Source organism: Martes martes (genome assembly GCF_963455335.1).
Source record: "Martes martes genome assembly, chromosome: 11".
Classification (NCBI taxonomy): Eukaryota; Metazoa; Chordata; class Mammalia; order Carnivora; family Mustelidae; genus Martes; species Martes martes.
The window spans coordinates 42907064-42924306 of NC_137899.1; the positions used below are offsets into that span (position 1 = coordinate 42907064).

At 34.3% G+C, this 17243-nt stretch overlaps 1 protein-coding gene across 4 annotated transcripts in view; it reads left to right on the forward strand.

Annotated features, from left to right (window-relative positions):
- C1GALT1 (core 1 synthase, glycoprotein-N-acetylgalactosamine 3-beta-galactosyltransferase 1) overlaps positions 1 to 17243 on the forward strand; it is a 36472-nt gene that overhangs the window by 4620 nt on the left and 14609 nt on the right. For all 4 annotated transcript variants that reach the window (XM_080818889.1, XM_080818892.1, XM_080818891.1 and 1 more), the window contains exon 2: positions 16795 to 17031. In XM_080818889.1, coding sequence (XP_080675015.1) covers positions 16795 to 17031 — 237 coding nt within the window. The remainder of the gene's footprint in view (positions 1 to 16794; positions 17032 to 17243) is intronic.

The following is a 17243-nucleotide window of genomic DNA, read 5'->3' on the forward strand; positions in this document are numbered from 1 at the left end:
ACAGATTAAATATTGCAGTTGCTTAGGTGAGAGATGGTCTAAAATAGTAGAAATGGAGAGGGGGGGATGGATTAAAAAAAATTTAGAAAATAAAATTGGCCAGATTTAGTGATTGGATATGGGGTGAGGATAAGGGGAGTGGGGAATGTTAAAAAATTAGAGACACTCTGATTTCTAGTTTAGGTAAACAGATGGCTTCTAGTAAAATAGGAAGCCATTGGTGAGTAATTTAGGTGATTGCCAGTAATTTTAGTTAAGATGAGCAGGTAGGAAGGGAATTAAGGAAGGTAAGGAGTCACTTTTGGGCGTGTTGAATTTAAGATGCCTATGGTCAAGATAGAACTGTTTAATGTGTATGTGAGTCAAACTTGGAGAAGTCTGAAAAGGATCAAGAGATCCTCTTGTGTAAGAAGTGTGGGGATTTTAGTGCAGTTTGGTTTTTTTTAGATTATCTCTATAGATGAAGTAGCCTACCTTTATTTAATTTTTGTCAAAAAAAAGTAATAGATGTTACTTGATAAAAGCATTAAAACATTAAAAGTTTATAAAATGAAAAAAAAAGCCCTTCTTGCTCATGCCAACTAGTCTTAGTTCTCAGAAGTAGATAACAAATTTATTAAATAACAAAATTTATTTTGTTATAATAAATTTATATTTATTATATAAATTTAAATAATAATTAACAAAATTTACTTTGTTAAATATCTTTGTTTTTTTATCTTTGTTAAATTTACTTTGTTAAATATCTTTGTTTTTTTATCTTTGTTAAATTTACTTTGTTAAATATCATATCTAATATGATAGGTTAAAAATAGTATTTCTGCATTTGAATTACTTTAATGTGAAATTTGAACATCCTTGACCATTGTATTTTCTTCTTCTGCAAATCCTTTATTTTCTTTATATGTTTTTATGTTAGATTGATCTTTTATCTTTTTCATTATGATACTTTTTGGCATTTTTTGCTGTACAGATTTTTTTTAACGTTTTATACAGAAACATCTCCAAACCAGCAATTTTACTGCCAGAAGTTTAACCAATGAGTAATTTCATACAATTTTCCTATAGTCGTGCCATCTGAGTTTTGAAAAGATATCAATTCATGTTATGAAAATGTAAAAAGATATTTTCTTCTAGTTTTGTTATAATTTCATTTTTTTGAATATTGAAATCTTAGAAACATTAGGAATTTGAAAGAGAAAGGTAGGAATCCAGCTGGCTGATTTTTATCTTTTTCCCAAAAGATTATTTCATTATCATTACTTGAATAAACCATATTTTTCTTGATTTGAAATGCTGTGTATATTATGTATTAAATTTCTGTATGTACTTGTTTTTTTCTAATAGACTCTTTATTTCAGTCTGGTAAGACCACCAGGGATATATATCTTTAAGCTGACAAAGGTTAATTAACTTGCTGCTGTGAGGGGACCACACACCAGACCAAACTGCCTGCATTTTACTAAATAAAGAAAGGACAGCGTTATTATAGGATTTTGAAGAAGGGTGGAGTTTAGACAAAATTTAAATGAAGCAATATTTAATAGGTTTGAAGTATAGCAAGGCTGTGTGTCAAGGGGTTAATTAACATCAGGCCTGGGCTGAGAAGCAAACTCAAAAGTCCTCTTACCTTAAAGACTACACAGTTAAGGTAAATGTGGAATGTTGTGTCTGGGAAACCCTATCTGAAACTCTGATTTGGAAATTAAGACTGCTGTTATTTGATGAATGATCCATCATCCATGTAAGAATGGGATGTTCCAGTCTCACTGATATACTTTCAGATCGCTTAGTTCTGATGGCACGGTTGTAGAGAAAAAAAAGTTTCTCAGCATTATGTCTGTAGTATTAATTAAAAGCATTAAAAAAAATTTTTTTTTACTGATTCATAGATAAATTGATATGTCTGTTTGGCCTGAACGTTGAATTGTTCTACCTATATACCACTGTTCATTGTAAGTAATATATTTTAATCTCTAGTAGCCTTAATCTGCCCTCCAACCTGCAGTGCTCCTTTAAGGAATTTCCAGTTATACTCATAATTATTTTCTAAACAACATTGTGAATAACTTTTTACTACATTACTTGATTTTTAAAAATCTTATATTTTAAGTGGATCCATTAGGCTTAGTCTACCCCGACACGCCTTTCCAGAATTTCCCAGGTATACTCACATACTTCTCTTTTACAAATCTTTTGAATGCTTTTACTGAGTTATTTAACTTTTAAAAATTTTCTTGTATTTAAAAATCAATAAAAAATAAAATCTTGGGGGCACCTGAGTGGCTCAGTGGGTTAAAGCCTCTGCCTTCAGCTCAGGTCGTGATCCCAGGGTTCTGGGATCGATCCCCCGCATTGGGCTCTCTGCTTAGCGGGGAGTCTGTTTCCTCCTCTCTCTCTCTCTGCCCTTGTGATCTCTGTCGGTCAAATAAATAAATAAAATCTTTAAAAAAAATAAAATAAAATAAAATCTTGTATTTTAGTTTGGATAATGTTACATACATAGATTATTTTGGAGAAAATCAACATTGTTATTCTTTTTTTCCAATTTTTTATTGTAAAATGCACATAAGATTTACCATTTTAATCATTTTAAGTGTACATTTCAGTGATATTAAATACATTTATATTGTTGTGCAACTATTACCACCATCTATCTCCAGAACTCTTCATCTTGCAAAACTGAAACTCTATACACATTAAACAGTAATTTCCCATACCTCTCTGGCAACCACCATTCTCTGTCACTATGATTTTAACTGGGTGTCTCCTATCTCAGGCAACCACTGGTGTCTGGCAACCACCATTCTACTTTCTGTTTCTATGGTTTTAACTGAGTATCTCTTGTAAGTGGAATTATATAGTATTTGTCTTTTTGTGACTGACTTATTTCATTTAGCATGATGTCAGAGTTCATCCATGTTACAGCACACATCAAAATGTCCTTTCTTGGGGCGCCTAGGTGGCTCAGTGGGTTAAGCCTCTGCCTTTGGCTCGGGTCATGATCCCAGGGTCCTGGGATCGAGCCCTGCATCGGGCTCTCTGCTCAGCAGGGAGCCTGCTTCCTCCCTCTCTCTCTGCCTGCCTCTCTGCCTACTTGTGATCTCTGTCTGTCAAATAAATAAATAAATAAATCTTTTAAAAAAAATGTCCTTTCTTTAAAGGCTGAGTAATATTCCATTGTATGCACGTAACACATTTTGCTTATCCATTCATCCATTGATGGACACTTGGATTAATTCTGCATTTTAGCTATCATGAATAATGCTGCTATAAACATGGGTATACAGATACCTCTTTGAGACCCTGCTTCCAATTCTTTTGGTCATATACCCAGAAGTGGAAGTACTGGATCCTGTGGTAACTCTAAATTTTTTATTTTTTGTGAACTACCATACTACTTTCCACAGTGGCTTTACATTTTACATTTCTATACATTTTACATTATAGTGCACAAGTGTTTGCTTCTCCACATCCTTGCCAACACTTACTATTCTGATAGTGGCCATCCTAATAGATGTGATGTGGTACCTCATTATAGATTTGATTAGCATTTCCCTGAGTATCATTGATGTTGAGCATCTTTTCATCATCAACATGCTCATAACTTATCAACAGTTGTATATCTTGTTTGGAAGAATGTCTTTTCAAGTCCTTCACCCATTTTATTGATTTTGTTGTTAAGTTTTGGGGGTTCTCTCTATATTCTGGACATTAATCCCCTATCAGATAGATGACTTGCAAATATTTCTTCCATTATGTAGGTAGCCTTTTTAATTTGTTGATAGTATCTTTTGATATATAAAATTTTAAAATTTTCATGAAGTCCAGTTTAACTAATTTTTCTTTTGTTGCTTGTGTCTTTGATGTCCTATCAAAGAAGTCATTCCCAGTTCCAGTATCAGGAAGTTTTTGTCTCTTGTTTTCTTCTAAGAGTTTTATAGTTTTATATTTAGGTCTTATATTTAGGTCTTTGATCTATTCTGAGTTGATTTCTGTATATGATGTTAGATAAGGGCCCAGTTTCATTCTTTAGTGTGTGGATATCGTATTTTCCCAGCATTTTTGTCAAAAGATTGTCCTCTGCTTATTGAATGCATGTGGCCTATTTGTTGAAAATATTTTGACCATAAATGCATGGGTTTATTTCTGAGCTCTCTATTCTGTTCCATTGGCCTATATGTCTATCTTTATCCCAGTGCCACTGTTTTGATTACTGTAGCCTTTGTAGTAAGTTTTAAAATTAGGAACGGTGAGTCCTTTGGTTTTATTCCCTTGACATTCCATATGAATTTTATGATGGATATTTCTATTTCTTCAGAAAACATCACTAGATTTTGATAGCAATTGGGTTAAGTTTATAGATAACTTTGGGCAGTATTGATCTCTTAATAATATTCTTCCAATCCATGAACATGGGATGTCTTTCCATTTATTTATGTCTTCTTTAATTTCTGTTGAGGGTGCAAAAAATATTTATGTTCTCATGGAATAGTAACAAGGTATTTTCACTTTTGATTTTCTGAAGCTGAAATTGTGCAAATATTTTTCAAACTATTTTATCATCTTTATAAATTAGAAATAGAAAATGCTTTTAGTGTGTCTCAATTAATATGTATTTGTATTATAGTTCATATGAGTTGAATACACACCAAAAGAAATAATATATATATATATAGTTCATATCTATTTTATGTTTTGGGGTTAAAGAAGTGTAAAAGCTTCAAATGATGGAACCATATATGATTTTTTATTTAATATATTAGGTGGTATAAATATAGATCTCTGCTTGCAAAACTCATTTCAACTGTGTTCCCCCCTTTAGTAAACAAACACACAAACATTTGAATGCATTTTATAAGCCAGGCAGTGTGTTAGGTGCTAGAGAGGTAGAGATAAGAGCCATAGCCACTTTTCCTGAGGAACTCATAGTCTAGTGGGAAAGAGATGCACTTACTATATTTCACAGTATGATATATACGTAGTAGGAGGTGGGAATAAAGGAACAAGGAAACATTCAAGGGAGAGTAGTTAATTTGATAAGGCAGTAGGGAAGAGTGGTCATGGAAAATACTGAAACTGAAGCAACCTTGAAAGAATTATGTATCTATATAGTAGACAAAATAGAGGAAGGCACATCAAGCAGAAAAGACTAGAATGGCCAAAGTCATCCAAATGAAAGGTCATGGCAAACTTGGAGAATGGCTGAATGTTCTTTGCAGATAAGGGAGTATGAGAAGTAAGAAAGCAGGAAGGTAAACTAGAGCCAGTCTTGTGTACCAAATAAGCAGTATGTTCTTGATCCTTGGATAGTTCACCTTTGTCCAAAATTCTAGGGTGGAAATAATTTTTCCTCCGAATTTTGAAGGATTTTATCTATTACCTCTAGCTTTTAGTGTTGCTGTTTAAAAGTCTAAAACTATTTAATTCCTGGGGCACCTAGGTGACTTAGTCGGGTCATGATCTCAAGGTCCTGGGATCAAGGCCAGTGTTGGGCTTCCTGCTCGGCAGGGAGTCTGCTTCTTCCTCTTCCTCTGCCCTTCCCCCTCTGCTCATGCTCTGTCTCTCGCTTTCTCTCTCTCTCAAGTAAATAAATAAATAATTTTTTAAAAATTAAAATAAAAAAAAAAACATTTAATTCTTATCTCTTTGCCTCATTCTCTTTTTCTGCAAGCTTGCAGAATGGATTCTTTCACCAAAATTACCTGATACCACATCTTTATGGGTCTGTTTTTGTTCAGAATATTAGCTATCCTTGGATGCTTTCAATCTGGAAATGTCCTTGAAATGTTTGATTGTTGGTTTCCTCCCCTCTTTTTTATCTGTACCTGTAAACTGATCTTTATTTTTTTTTAAGATTTTATTTATTTATTTGACAGACAGATCACAAGTAGGCAGAGAGTCAGGCAGAGAGAGAGGGGGAAGCAGGCTCCCCGCTGAGCAGAGAGCCCGATGCGGGGCTCGATCCCAGGACCCTGAGATCATGACCTGAGCCGAAGGCAGAGGCTTTAACCCACTGAGCCACCCAGGCGCCCCTGTAAACTGATCTTTAGTTATCAATTTTCTCTCTTATTTTTCATCACCTTATCTTTTTGTTTTGTTTGCTTTGAGGGTGATTTCCTTAACTTTATCCTATGGCTGTTCTATTCAGGATTTTTATTTTCTTATAGTTTAATTGTGGAGTTCTTTTTGTCCTCATAGTTTTTTTCTTAGTTGTACTCTTACTCTTTTTTCATGAATAGAATGGCATGACATTTCTTAATATCTCAGAATTCAATGATTAGATTTTTCTTAGTTTTCATCTCATTATATCCTCTCTTCCAAGTTGCTTTAAATTTGACTTTGTTGGTTTTTTTCTTTCGTATTAGAGGCTTTCCTTAAAATACCTGGTGGTTCTTAAGTGGCTATTGATATTTTAGAGTAGATAATAAAAGGCTGATTAAAATTTCTGTATGCATTGTTAGTGCTGTGCAGTACTGTTCACTATATGATGATTGCACTAGAATGATTGATTGCTGAATCTTTTGAGGATTCCATACAGCAAAATCAAACCAAGTGATTTTTAACTTTCCCAGTGACAAAGTTACCATAGCAGATAATGCTAATAATTTGTCCAAGTTTCTGTATCTCCTTTCTGTTCACAGGCTCCTAATGTATATTCATTCCCATTATCTGTCTCCTAAGGTTCTTTGTTGCTGGGCTGCCCTCACACTGCCAGAGCCAGTTTTGCCAATGTATAAGCTATGAGAGTGTCTGGGAAGTTTATTTCCTAAGGCCAGCCATTAACCAATTATTAATTATATGAATACAACTCTGAGGTGCAGCTGGCATTGCCTCCAGAACTACCCTAGGGTATGGAGCTAAAATTACCTCCCATGGAACTTTGCATGACCTCCTTTCCCTCCCTGGCCTACTTACCTGAAGTTTTTCCAGGGAAGACTTTTTATGAAATTTCTTTTTTTTTGTTTGTTTGTTTGTTTTAAGATTTCTTTAATAAATAATTTATTTGTTTATTGCCAGAGGTGGAGAGAGAGAAAGAGCACGTGTGCCAATGAGCATACAAGCAGGGCAAGTAGCAGACGGAGGGAGAAGCAGGTTCTCCGCTGAGCAGGGAGCCTGATGTGGGACTTGATCCCGGGACCCTGGGACCGTGACCTGAGCCGAGGGCAGATGATTAACTGACGGAGCCACTCAGGCATCCCCAGGGAATATTCTCTAATAAACCACTTTTACACAAAGGCCTTATTTCATGGTTTCCTTTCTGAGGACCCAATTTAAGATAGCCATTAACATTTGGGGGTGCATTCCCTTTGGTGAGGTATTATTTTGGAGTGAAAGTAGACTGATTTTTTTTTTTTTTTAAATTCTGTCTGTATTTTGGGCCCTCTTGTCAGAGATTGGTATCAAACTTTTGTATAAAAGAAGAATTGGTTAAGTTCTACTTAACTTCCTGACTGATTCTTGTGTACAGGCATACCTCAGAAATACTGCGAGCTCAGTTCCAAACCACTGCAATAAAACAAATATCATAATAAAGCAAGTCAGATGAATTTTTGGTTTCCCCATGCATATAAAAGTTATGTTTATGCTGTAGTGTAGTGTGTTAAGGATGCAATAGCATTATGTCTTTAAAAAATGTACATACCTTAATTTACCTTATTAAAATATACTTTATTGCTAAAAAAAAAAAAAAAAACGCTAACCATCATCTGAGCTTTCAGTGAGTCATAATTTTTTTGCCAGTAAAGGGTCTTTATGTTGATAGCTGCTGACTGATCAGGGTGGTGGTTCCTGCGGGTTGGAGTGGCTGTAACAATTTCTTAAAATAAGACAACAATGAAGTTTGCCACATCTTTTTACTCTTCCTTTCATTAATGATTTCTCTCTGGCATAGATACTGTTTGATAGATTTTACGCACAGTAGAACTTCTTTCAAAACTGGAGTCAGTCCTCTCAAACCCTACTCATGTTTTATTAACTAAGTTTATGTAAAATTCTAAACCTTGTTGCCATTTCAACAATCTTCACAGCATCTTCACCAGGAGTAGATTTCATCCCAAAATCACTTTCTTTGCTCATCTCTAAGAAGCAACTCCTCAACCATTCAAGTTTTTTCATAAGATTGCAGCAATTCAGTCACATCTTTAGGCTCCATTTCTAATTCTAGTTATCTTGCTGTTTCTCCCATACCTGCAGTTACTTCCTCCCCTGAAGTCTTAAACCCCTTCAGAGGCATCCATGAAGGTTAGAATCAACTTCTTCTAAACTCCTGTTCATGTTGGTATTTTGACCTCTTCCCATGAATCATGAATGTTCTTAATGCCATCTAGAATATTGAATTCTCTCCAGAACGTTTTTAATTTATCCTGCCCAGCTGCATCAGAGGATTCAGTATCTATGGCAGCTATGGCTTTACAAAATGTATTTCTTTTTTTTTTTCCTCCAAGATTTTATTTCTTGGAGAGTACACGTGTACACAAGTAGTGGGGAGGAGCAGAGGGAGAGGGAGAAGCAGATTCCCTACTCAGGAGGGAGCCTGATGTGGGGCTGCATCCCAGGACCCCAGGATTATGACCTGAGTCAAAGGCGCTTAACCAGTTGAGCCACCCAGGTGCCCCACAAAATGTATTTCTTAAATAATAAGACTTGAAAGTTGAAAATTACTCCTTGATCTATGGGCTGCAGAATGGATGTTGTGTTAGGAGACATGAAAACAACTTTAATCTTGTTGTCCATCTCTGTTAGAGTTCTGGGGTAACCAGTTGCATTGTCAAGGAGCAGTAGTATTTTGAAAGCAATCTTTTTTTCTGAGCAGCATGTCTCAACAATAGGCTTAAAATATTAAACAATGTTAAAATATTAAACAGATAGGATGTCATCCAGGCTTTGTTGTTCCCTTTCCAGAGCGCAGGCAAACTAGATGCAGCATAATTATTAAGGGTTGTAACATTTTCAGAATGGTAAATGAGCAGTGGCTTCAAGTTAAAGTTACCAGCTGCATTAGCCCCTAACGAGAAAGTCAGCCTGTCCTGATGTCAATGCTGGGCATTGACTTCTCCCATCTAGTTCTCAAAGTCCTAAATGGCATCTTTTCCCGGCAATTGGCTCTTTCATCTACATTGAAAATCTATTGTTTAGTGAAGCCGCTTTCAGTAATTATTCTTATATGGATTTCTCTGGATAACTTGGAGCTTCTACGTCAGCATGTGCTGCTTCACTTTACATTGTGGTCTTATGGAGAAGGCTTCTTTCCCTTAGACCTCATGAACCAAGTTTTGCTAGCTTCAAACTTTTCTTGTATACTCATTCACCTCTCTCAACCTTCATTGAATCGAAGAGTTAGGACCTTGCTTTAGATTAGGCTTTGGCTTAAGGGAATGTCGTGGCTGGTTTGACATTCTATCTGAACTACTAAAGTACTCTCCAAATTAGCAATATCAAAATCAGCTATTTTGGTTTCTTATTATTTGTGAGTTGACTGGGGTAACACTTTTAGTTTCTTATAAGAACTTTGCATTCACAACTTGGCTGTTTGGCACAAGAAGCCTAGTTTTTGGCCTGTCTTGGCTTTCAAACATGCTTTCCTCCCTAAGCTTAATCATTTCTAGCTTTTCATTTAAAATGAGAGACATGTGATTCTTCCTTTCACTTGAACATGAAGAGCCCATTGAGTTACTGATTGGCTTAATTTCAATATTCTTGTGTCTCAGGGAATAGGGAGGTCTTAGGAGAGGGAGAAAGAGGAATGGCCGATCGGTGGAGCAGACAGAACACACACAACATTTATCGATTAAGTTTGCCATCTTATATGTCTGCAGTTTGTGACACCCCAGACGATTATAATAGTAGCACCAAAGATCAGCAATTAGAGTTCACTGTAAAAAATATAACAATGAAGAAGTTTGAAATATCCTGAGAACTGCCAAAATGTGACACAGAGAAATGAAGTCACATGGTATTGGAAAAGTAGTGCCGATAGACTTACTGGACAAAGAGTTACTACAGACCTTCAATTTGTAAAACAACAACAACAAAAAACTAGTATCTGCAAAGCACAGTAAAGGAAAGCATGGTGAAAATAAAGTATGCCTATATAAAAATTATGTTTTTTGAAAGATTTAAGTATTTTATCCAAGAAAAGCCTATAGACCTTTTTGAAGTCTGGCTCTTTGACAACATTCTTTATTTCCTTTGTGGTTATTTATTCATTTAGTTTTTATACCTTGAATCAGCTTTGATAATTTGCTTTTTTAGAGAAATGTGTTTCATTTAGGTTTTTGTGTTTAATAGCTATTATATAAAATGTTCTTTTGGATTACTTTTAATTTTATCTGTGAATGTGGATATAGTTTAAATCTGAATCAGAACAAACCAACTGTAAAAAGACATTTGTGAACTAACTGAGGCAATTTGATTATAGAAGACAGGGAAATTTGATTACACCCTTGGATTGGATGAGTCCAAAGAATTATTGTTAATTTTTTAAGGCACTGATAATTCTGTTAGACATTTGATTATGGCTTTTTATTTCATTAATCTTATCTATTTTTCTATTTTGAATTTTATTGATTTCTGTTATTTCATTCATTATGCTTGCTTTAGGCTTATTTTGCCCTTTTTCTTGATTTTTGAAGTGGGAATTTGAGTTGATTGGAGACTTTTTCTCTTTTCTAATGTAAGCATTTAGTGCTGTAAGTTTTCCTGAGAACAGCTTTAGTTGTGTCCCTATCTTTTTAAACTCTTTCATCACTTTTTGTGTAATTAACAATACCATAAATTCCACGAGGGCAGGGAAAGATATTTTATTTTAGCTTTTCCCAGTGTTTAGCACAGTGCCATATAATTGTAATGAATTTTGAACTTTAAAACTTGCATGTAGTATCTCAGCAGCTTAGCTCAATAATCTGGAACTGTAAAGAAACAAAATTAGTAGGAATATTCTCAAAGAGAATATTGCAAATAAAATTTTATTTTCTATAATAGAGTTTTATTTAGCTTAGAAATGTATTGAAAATGAGATATGGATTAAGTTTTTAGGAATAAGCTTTTTTTTTTTTAAAGATTTTATTTATTTATCTGACAGGGATCACAAGTAGGCAGAGAGGCAGGCAGAGAGAGGAAGGGAAGCAGGCCCCCCACTGAGCAGAGAGCCCGATGTGGGGCTCGATCCCAGGACCCCGGATCACAACCTGAGCTGAAGACAGTGACTTTAACCCACTGAGCCACCCAGGCGCCCCAAGCCTTTTTAATATAAAGAAACATTTGAATTATTATTAGGAAGAATACTGTAGGAAAGCAGAGGCATGAAAATTTAGTCTAAAAACATTTCTGATCTCTCTGCATTCTTTTCACAGTCTTTCTTGGAGCCCATGGACTTTTCATTTTTTATATCTTTACATCTCAATATTTGTCAATAGAACAAAACCGTTTTTTTTTTTCCTTGAATCTGCTCGTAACAATGTCTTCTAATCTTCCATTTAAAGGTCATTTTAGAAAGAAAGGGCAAAGGATGTGGAAAGTTGATGGGTTTCTATACATGCAAATGTGATATAACAGGAAAAAAACCTATAAACTTTAAGTGAAATGTGAGTTAGAATTCCAGTTTACCATGTTGGCTGTGTGGTTCAGGTCAATTTAATTTCTCTGAAACTCAGCTTCCTCATTTGTAATATGGAGATACTACTGTCAGGTTTTACAGTTGTGAGGATCAGAGAAAACAGAAGTTTTAAACATAAAGCCTCATATAGTATATTTGTAAGCATTTATATGCTGTATCACTATATAAAATTCACTCAGTTTTGTAAGGAAAGTCTTTTAGGGAAAACCATCAAAAATCACCTTAATGTGGTTTGAAATACATGTTGAATATGTAAATATAGTGAATGAATAGTATAATACAGAAAAAATTTCGAATAGTAGACTGACATCTCTGGCAGGAGTACCAAAATTTAAAAACAACAAAAAACGAACACTGAAAAGTCTCAGGTTTTAGGGACTTTTATTGTGAATTCCATTGACTCCCTAAAAGCCTAAAAATTGGAGGAAGACATGATCTCATGTAAAGGGTATTAAAGTCTTATTCAGAGGATATTAGTGACTAGTGGCTTGACTAAAAATGAAGCATAAAAGAAGTGGAACATTTATCTATGAGGATAAAAGATCAATCTGTCCTCAGACTTTTCTGGCACCCATGTGAGAGGACCATGGATCAACATTTACAGAGTTTATACTTGGTCAAGTTTTGCTTCATATATAAAGACAGTAGTAGACAGTCTCAAGCCTGCAAGAATTTAGAATATAGCACCAATGAGCCCTATTACAAAAATTACATGCTGAAATTCAGCCAAAAATATGGCATTAATGAAGAACTCACATATAAAGGAACTGTGATGAAAGGACTATTAACGAGCTTAGAATCCAATTTAATACATGCTCAAGATTAAGCAGTCATGGGAATTATAGTATAATTTATAGAATGTAAACTATGCAAAATTTACAGAATAAAAATAGTTCACAAAAATTGTGTGGGGGAGAGTATATATGTTCTGATTTCCACATTTCCCATAACAAGAAATTAATAGGAACTATCTAAAATTTTAAAAGGTAGTTTTAAAAAAGGGCCTACTATTGCTATATATTTTTCATAGTCTTTTTCTTGTCTTTTGAAGGATCATTTAGAAGAGAGGAGTCATATTATAAATGTTTAGCTGACTTTCAATTCATTTAGATTCACTTCATTTCCCTTTTTTCCTATACATTCAAGTAAATCTAACTTAATACGTTAAATCTTTAAAATAGCATGACTAACATTCATTCTGAAAAACTATACATGCAAGTGTATATGTAAAATGGTTAAGTAAAATGGTTAAGAATCTGACTTCTTGAATCATATTGCTAGTGTGACCCTTGAGAAGGTTACTTACCTTTCTGTGAGTTTGCCTGTAAAATGAGATTCATGGTCCCACGTTTATTGTTTACAGTTAACTCACATAAAGCTCTTGATACAGGGCTCAACTGGTAGCCACAATTATCTCTTCTTCCATCTCTTTTATTTGCAAAGATGTTATTCATTGTTTCTGAGTGGTGGGATTTGGGGTGATTTTTATCTTTTTCATATTGTTCTATATTGCTTGATTCCTTTTTTACAATGAATAACACAAAGCTGTCCCTTAAAAAAAAAAGTAAAAATTACAAATTTTAGTTGTCCCAGCACTTCTTTTGCAACTGAAATCTCAATTGTGGAGCCTGACAATCTTTATTTTTATTTTTATTTTTATTTTATTTTATTTTTTTAAAGATCTTTATTTTTAAAATGCTCCTCAAATGATTCTGATTTTATATCGGGTTTGGAAAATAGTTAATATTGAGAACTTTCCTCCACTTAATTTTAATTAATATATTAGAAGCCCCCAGAATGTGCAACTTAGTCATACAGTTCTCCAATCTGATCTACTTCAGCATTCTTGTTAAGAATCTGAAGAGTTGAGGATGCTGATTTTTGTCAAAACTCAGAGTAAGATTTGGGGTGCATTGTACCCATATGAGTTGGCTGTTTTATACCAGGAACAAGAAAGAAAAATCAGAGTAAATGGAAATTTAGTCATAAGGCAAGAGTCTTTGAAATTGGAAGGCGATGAGGTAAAAGCAAAAAGGATAAGCCAGCACATGTTGGTTGATAATGCTCTGGAGGAGGAGGGTGAGGGGATGGTAGCCATCCAACAGCATCACAACATATTTCTTAACGGAAAACAAGTTGTTTAAACATCAGGAAGTCAGTTTTCTTCCACTCACCCCAGAACAGGTGTGTTGCTAAAAAAGTGCCACCTCAGCTAAGAAAACCATAAAATGTCACTGGTTTCCTACAAACACTAAAGCCTCCAGGCTGCAGAAGTAGACTTGTTCTGAAACTCAATGTCTTAGAAAATGGTGGGGTAAGAGGTTAGTTTTCATAGTTACCGGAGCTGGATCACTACTTACTTGATAGTCACTGTCTTATAGTCCTTCCCCTTCTCAGTCATCGTGCTTTCTGTGACTGTGCTTTCTCCTCTAATACCAGGAGTAGTAGAGTCTGTAGCAGTGGAGAATTCATTTGGACTGCCCTTCTGAGACTGTGAAGTGATTGTATCTGGTACTAAGGTGAGGAAAGTCACAGCAAGAAGAAAATACAGTACAAAAAGAAAATAAGTGTGCTAGAAGGCAGACTGTCAGAGAATCAGAAGATGTGGGAAATTACTTGCAATGTGGCTCCTAGATGATATCTCAGTTTAAGTGTCTGCTAATATTACCTTAATAGCCTCCCTTCAGGTTTATTGCTTCAGTCTTATTCTGTTAATCTTTTTACATTTACCATAAGAAAATTGGTGTTACGTTACTTTTCATTCACTTCTCTTGGCTTCATGTTTGCAGTTTATGGGATTTTCAAATTACCTCTATTGTGGGTAAATTCTTAATATACATTGTTATTTTAAAGAATTCTCTTTCCCTGAGTTATTTCATTTAGCATTATAACCTCTAGATCTACAGATCTACCCATGTTTTTGGAAAGTTCTCATTCTTTTTTATGGCTGAGTAATATTCCTGTGTGTGTGTGTGTATGTGTGTGTGTGTGTGTGTGTGTGTCCCACATCTTTATCCATTCACGTACGAATGGATACTTGGGTTGCTTTCATATCTTGGCTGTTGTAAATAATGCTGCAATGTACATAGGGGTGCACATATCTTTTAGTATTAGTGTTTTTTATTTTCTTCAAATAAATATCCAGTAGTGGAATTACTGGATCATATAGTAATTCTACTTTAAATTCCTTGAGAACCCTCCATACTGTTTCCCACAGTGGCTGTACCAACAGGTTCCTTTTTCTCCATATTCTTGCCAACACTTGTTATTTATTTCTTGCCTTTTTGATTCTGGTCATTCTGACAGGGGTGAGGTGATATCTCATTGTGGTTTTGACTTGCATTTCCCTGATGATTAATGATATTTAGCATCTTATCATGTATCTGTGGACTATTTGTATGTCTTCTTTGGAAAAATATCTCTTTAGGTCCTCTGCCCATTTTTAACCAGATTATATGGGGTTTTTTTGATGTGGAGTTGTACAAGTTATTTCTGTATTTCAGATATTAAAAACTCTTTATCAGATTATATCATTTGCAAATGATCTTCAGGGTCTTTAGAGTTTCAAAAGAATCACTTAAACCAAGAGGGATATTTTCCCTGCGATTACAGATTACACCTTTTGGGTGTAAGGATTTCACTAAAAACCAACCTAAATGGGTAAAAGATGACACAGCAAAGGAGAATTTGAGACCCCCTGTCAGGGAAAATAGCAACAAGACTGGGTAATCTTATTTCTGCTTTTCCTCTGGGTAATTTTATAGGGGAGTTCAGTGGGACATATATGCTCTTCACCCATGAAGGCCCACCCTTCTGAACCTTAGAATGTAAGTTAAGATAGAGCAAAGGAAGTAAGTAAACAGGTGCCCGCCAGTTTCATGTGGGTAATTTACATCTCCCATATCACTGAGCAACTTTGCTCACACTCTCTTTCCTTTACTTCAGCTTCCCCCTGGGGTCATCCTTCTCAAACTTGAAGAGAGGGCCTGAGATCTGAGATATAAGATGAGCATGGTGTAGTTCCATGGCATGACAATTTTACTTATAGATTTGAGGATAAATATATTTTCATTAAACAGACATATATTAAACATGTATTAAAAGAGATAAAGTGAAAGGTCACATGATGGGTTTTTTAATATAAATTTTTTACTCTAGCAAATATTAATACAAAAAAGTATGTAAATAAAAAATTTAGAGCTTGGTGAATGTCAGTAAAGTTAACTATGTTAAACCACTAATTTATTCTGATAATTGCTTACTTCCTTTTTTCCATCCTTTTGCTCCTAACTTTCTAATATATTTAATGTGTGTCTCCTATAAGCAACATGTAGTTGGGTTTATTTTTTTCTCTAGTCTGGTTGGCAATCTTTATCTTTTAATTAGAGTTTTCAGTCTTTTACATTAATGTCATTGGTGATTTATTTACATTAAAATCAATCACATTACTATTTGTTTTCTGTTTATTTCATCTATTCTTTATCCACTGCTTTTTTCCTTATCTTGCTTTTGATTATCTTACTCATATTTTCTGTTTTAGTTATATATTCGTTTACTGTTTATTTTAATGATTATACTAGCAATTACATTATATATCATTAGTCTTTTAAAGTCTAGCATTAGTACTTTAACCACATCTGGACAACAAAATGATTTTAGAACACAAACTCTCTGTGTCCTCCTCACGATTTTTGTACCGCTTATGTCATTTGTTTTAATGATAATAGTAATAATACCTTGTGGGATATTATGTCATACATATTAATTTATATGTGATATATACCATGTAATATAAAAAAGAAAAAAAGGTAAATTTAAGTATTTTGACAGCAAAAAAGAAAAAACATGGCAAGCAGGATTCTGGTGGGAAATTTTTTTTTTTCTTTACCCTATTTACCCATGCCCCACTGTAACAATGATTTTCTAACTTATTACTCATCTGTTTTATTGAACTGTCCACAGGGTGTGTTTTAGCGGCAACTAAAAGGATGAAAGTTTTAAATACTCTCAGAAATGTTCTTTTATATGGAAGGAAGTAAATTTCCCATATGGTTAAAAGTAATCAACTCTTTGTGCGTGTGTTTTTTGTGTTTTTTTTTTTTAAGTTACCAAGTTTTTTACTCATGATATTATATTGCTTTCTAATTTATAACATCCTGCTAATTTTTTTCTTACAGAAATACACTTTGGGGAAATGGCCTCTAAATCTTGGCTGAATTTTTTAACCTTCCTTTGTGGATCAGCAATTGGATTTGTTTTATGTTCTCAGCTATTTAGTATTTTGTTGGGAGAACAGCGTGATACCCAGCCTAATATTCTTCATAATGATCCTCATGCTAGGCACGCAGATGATAATGGACAAAATCATCTAGAAGGACAGATGAACTTCAATGCAGATTCTAGCCAACATAAAGGTATGGTTCACTTTATTAAGAAGTAAACAGAAACCATATTTTTCAGTCTGTGTAAGTGTTATGAGAATTGGAAAAAGCTATTTATGTGAATTTTGTTATACACAATATTTTTTTATTAAAATGAGCTTAATTCCCAATATTTAATGACCTTGCTTGGTTTGCCTCAGGAAGGAAATTGCTAACACCCAGATTTATTTAGGGAATAAGATATT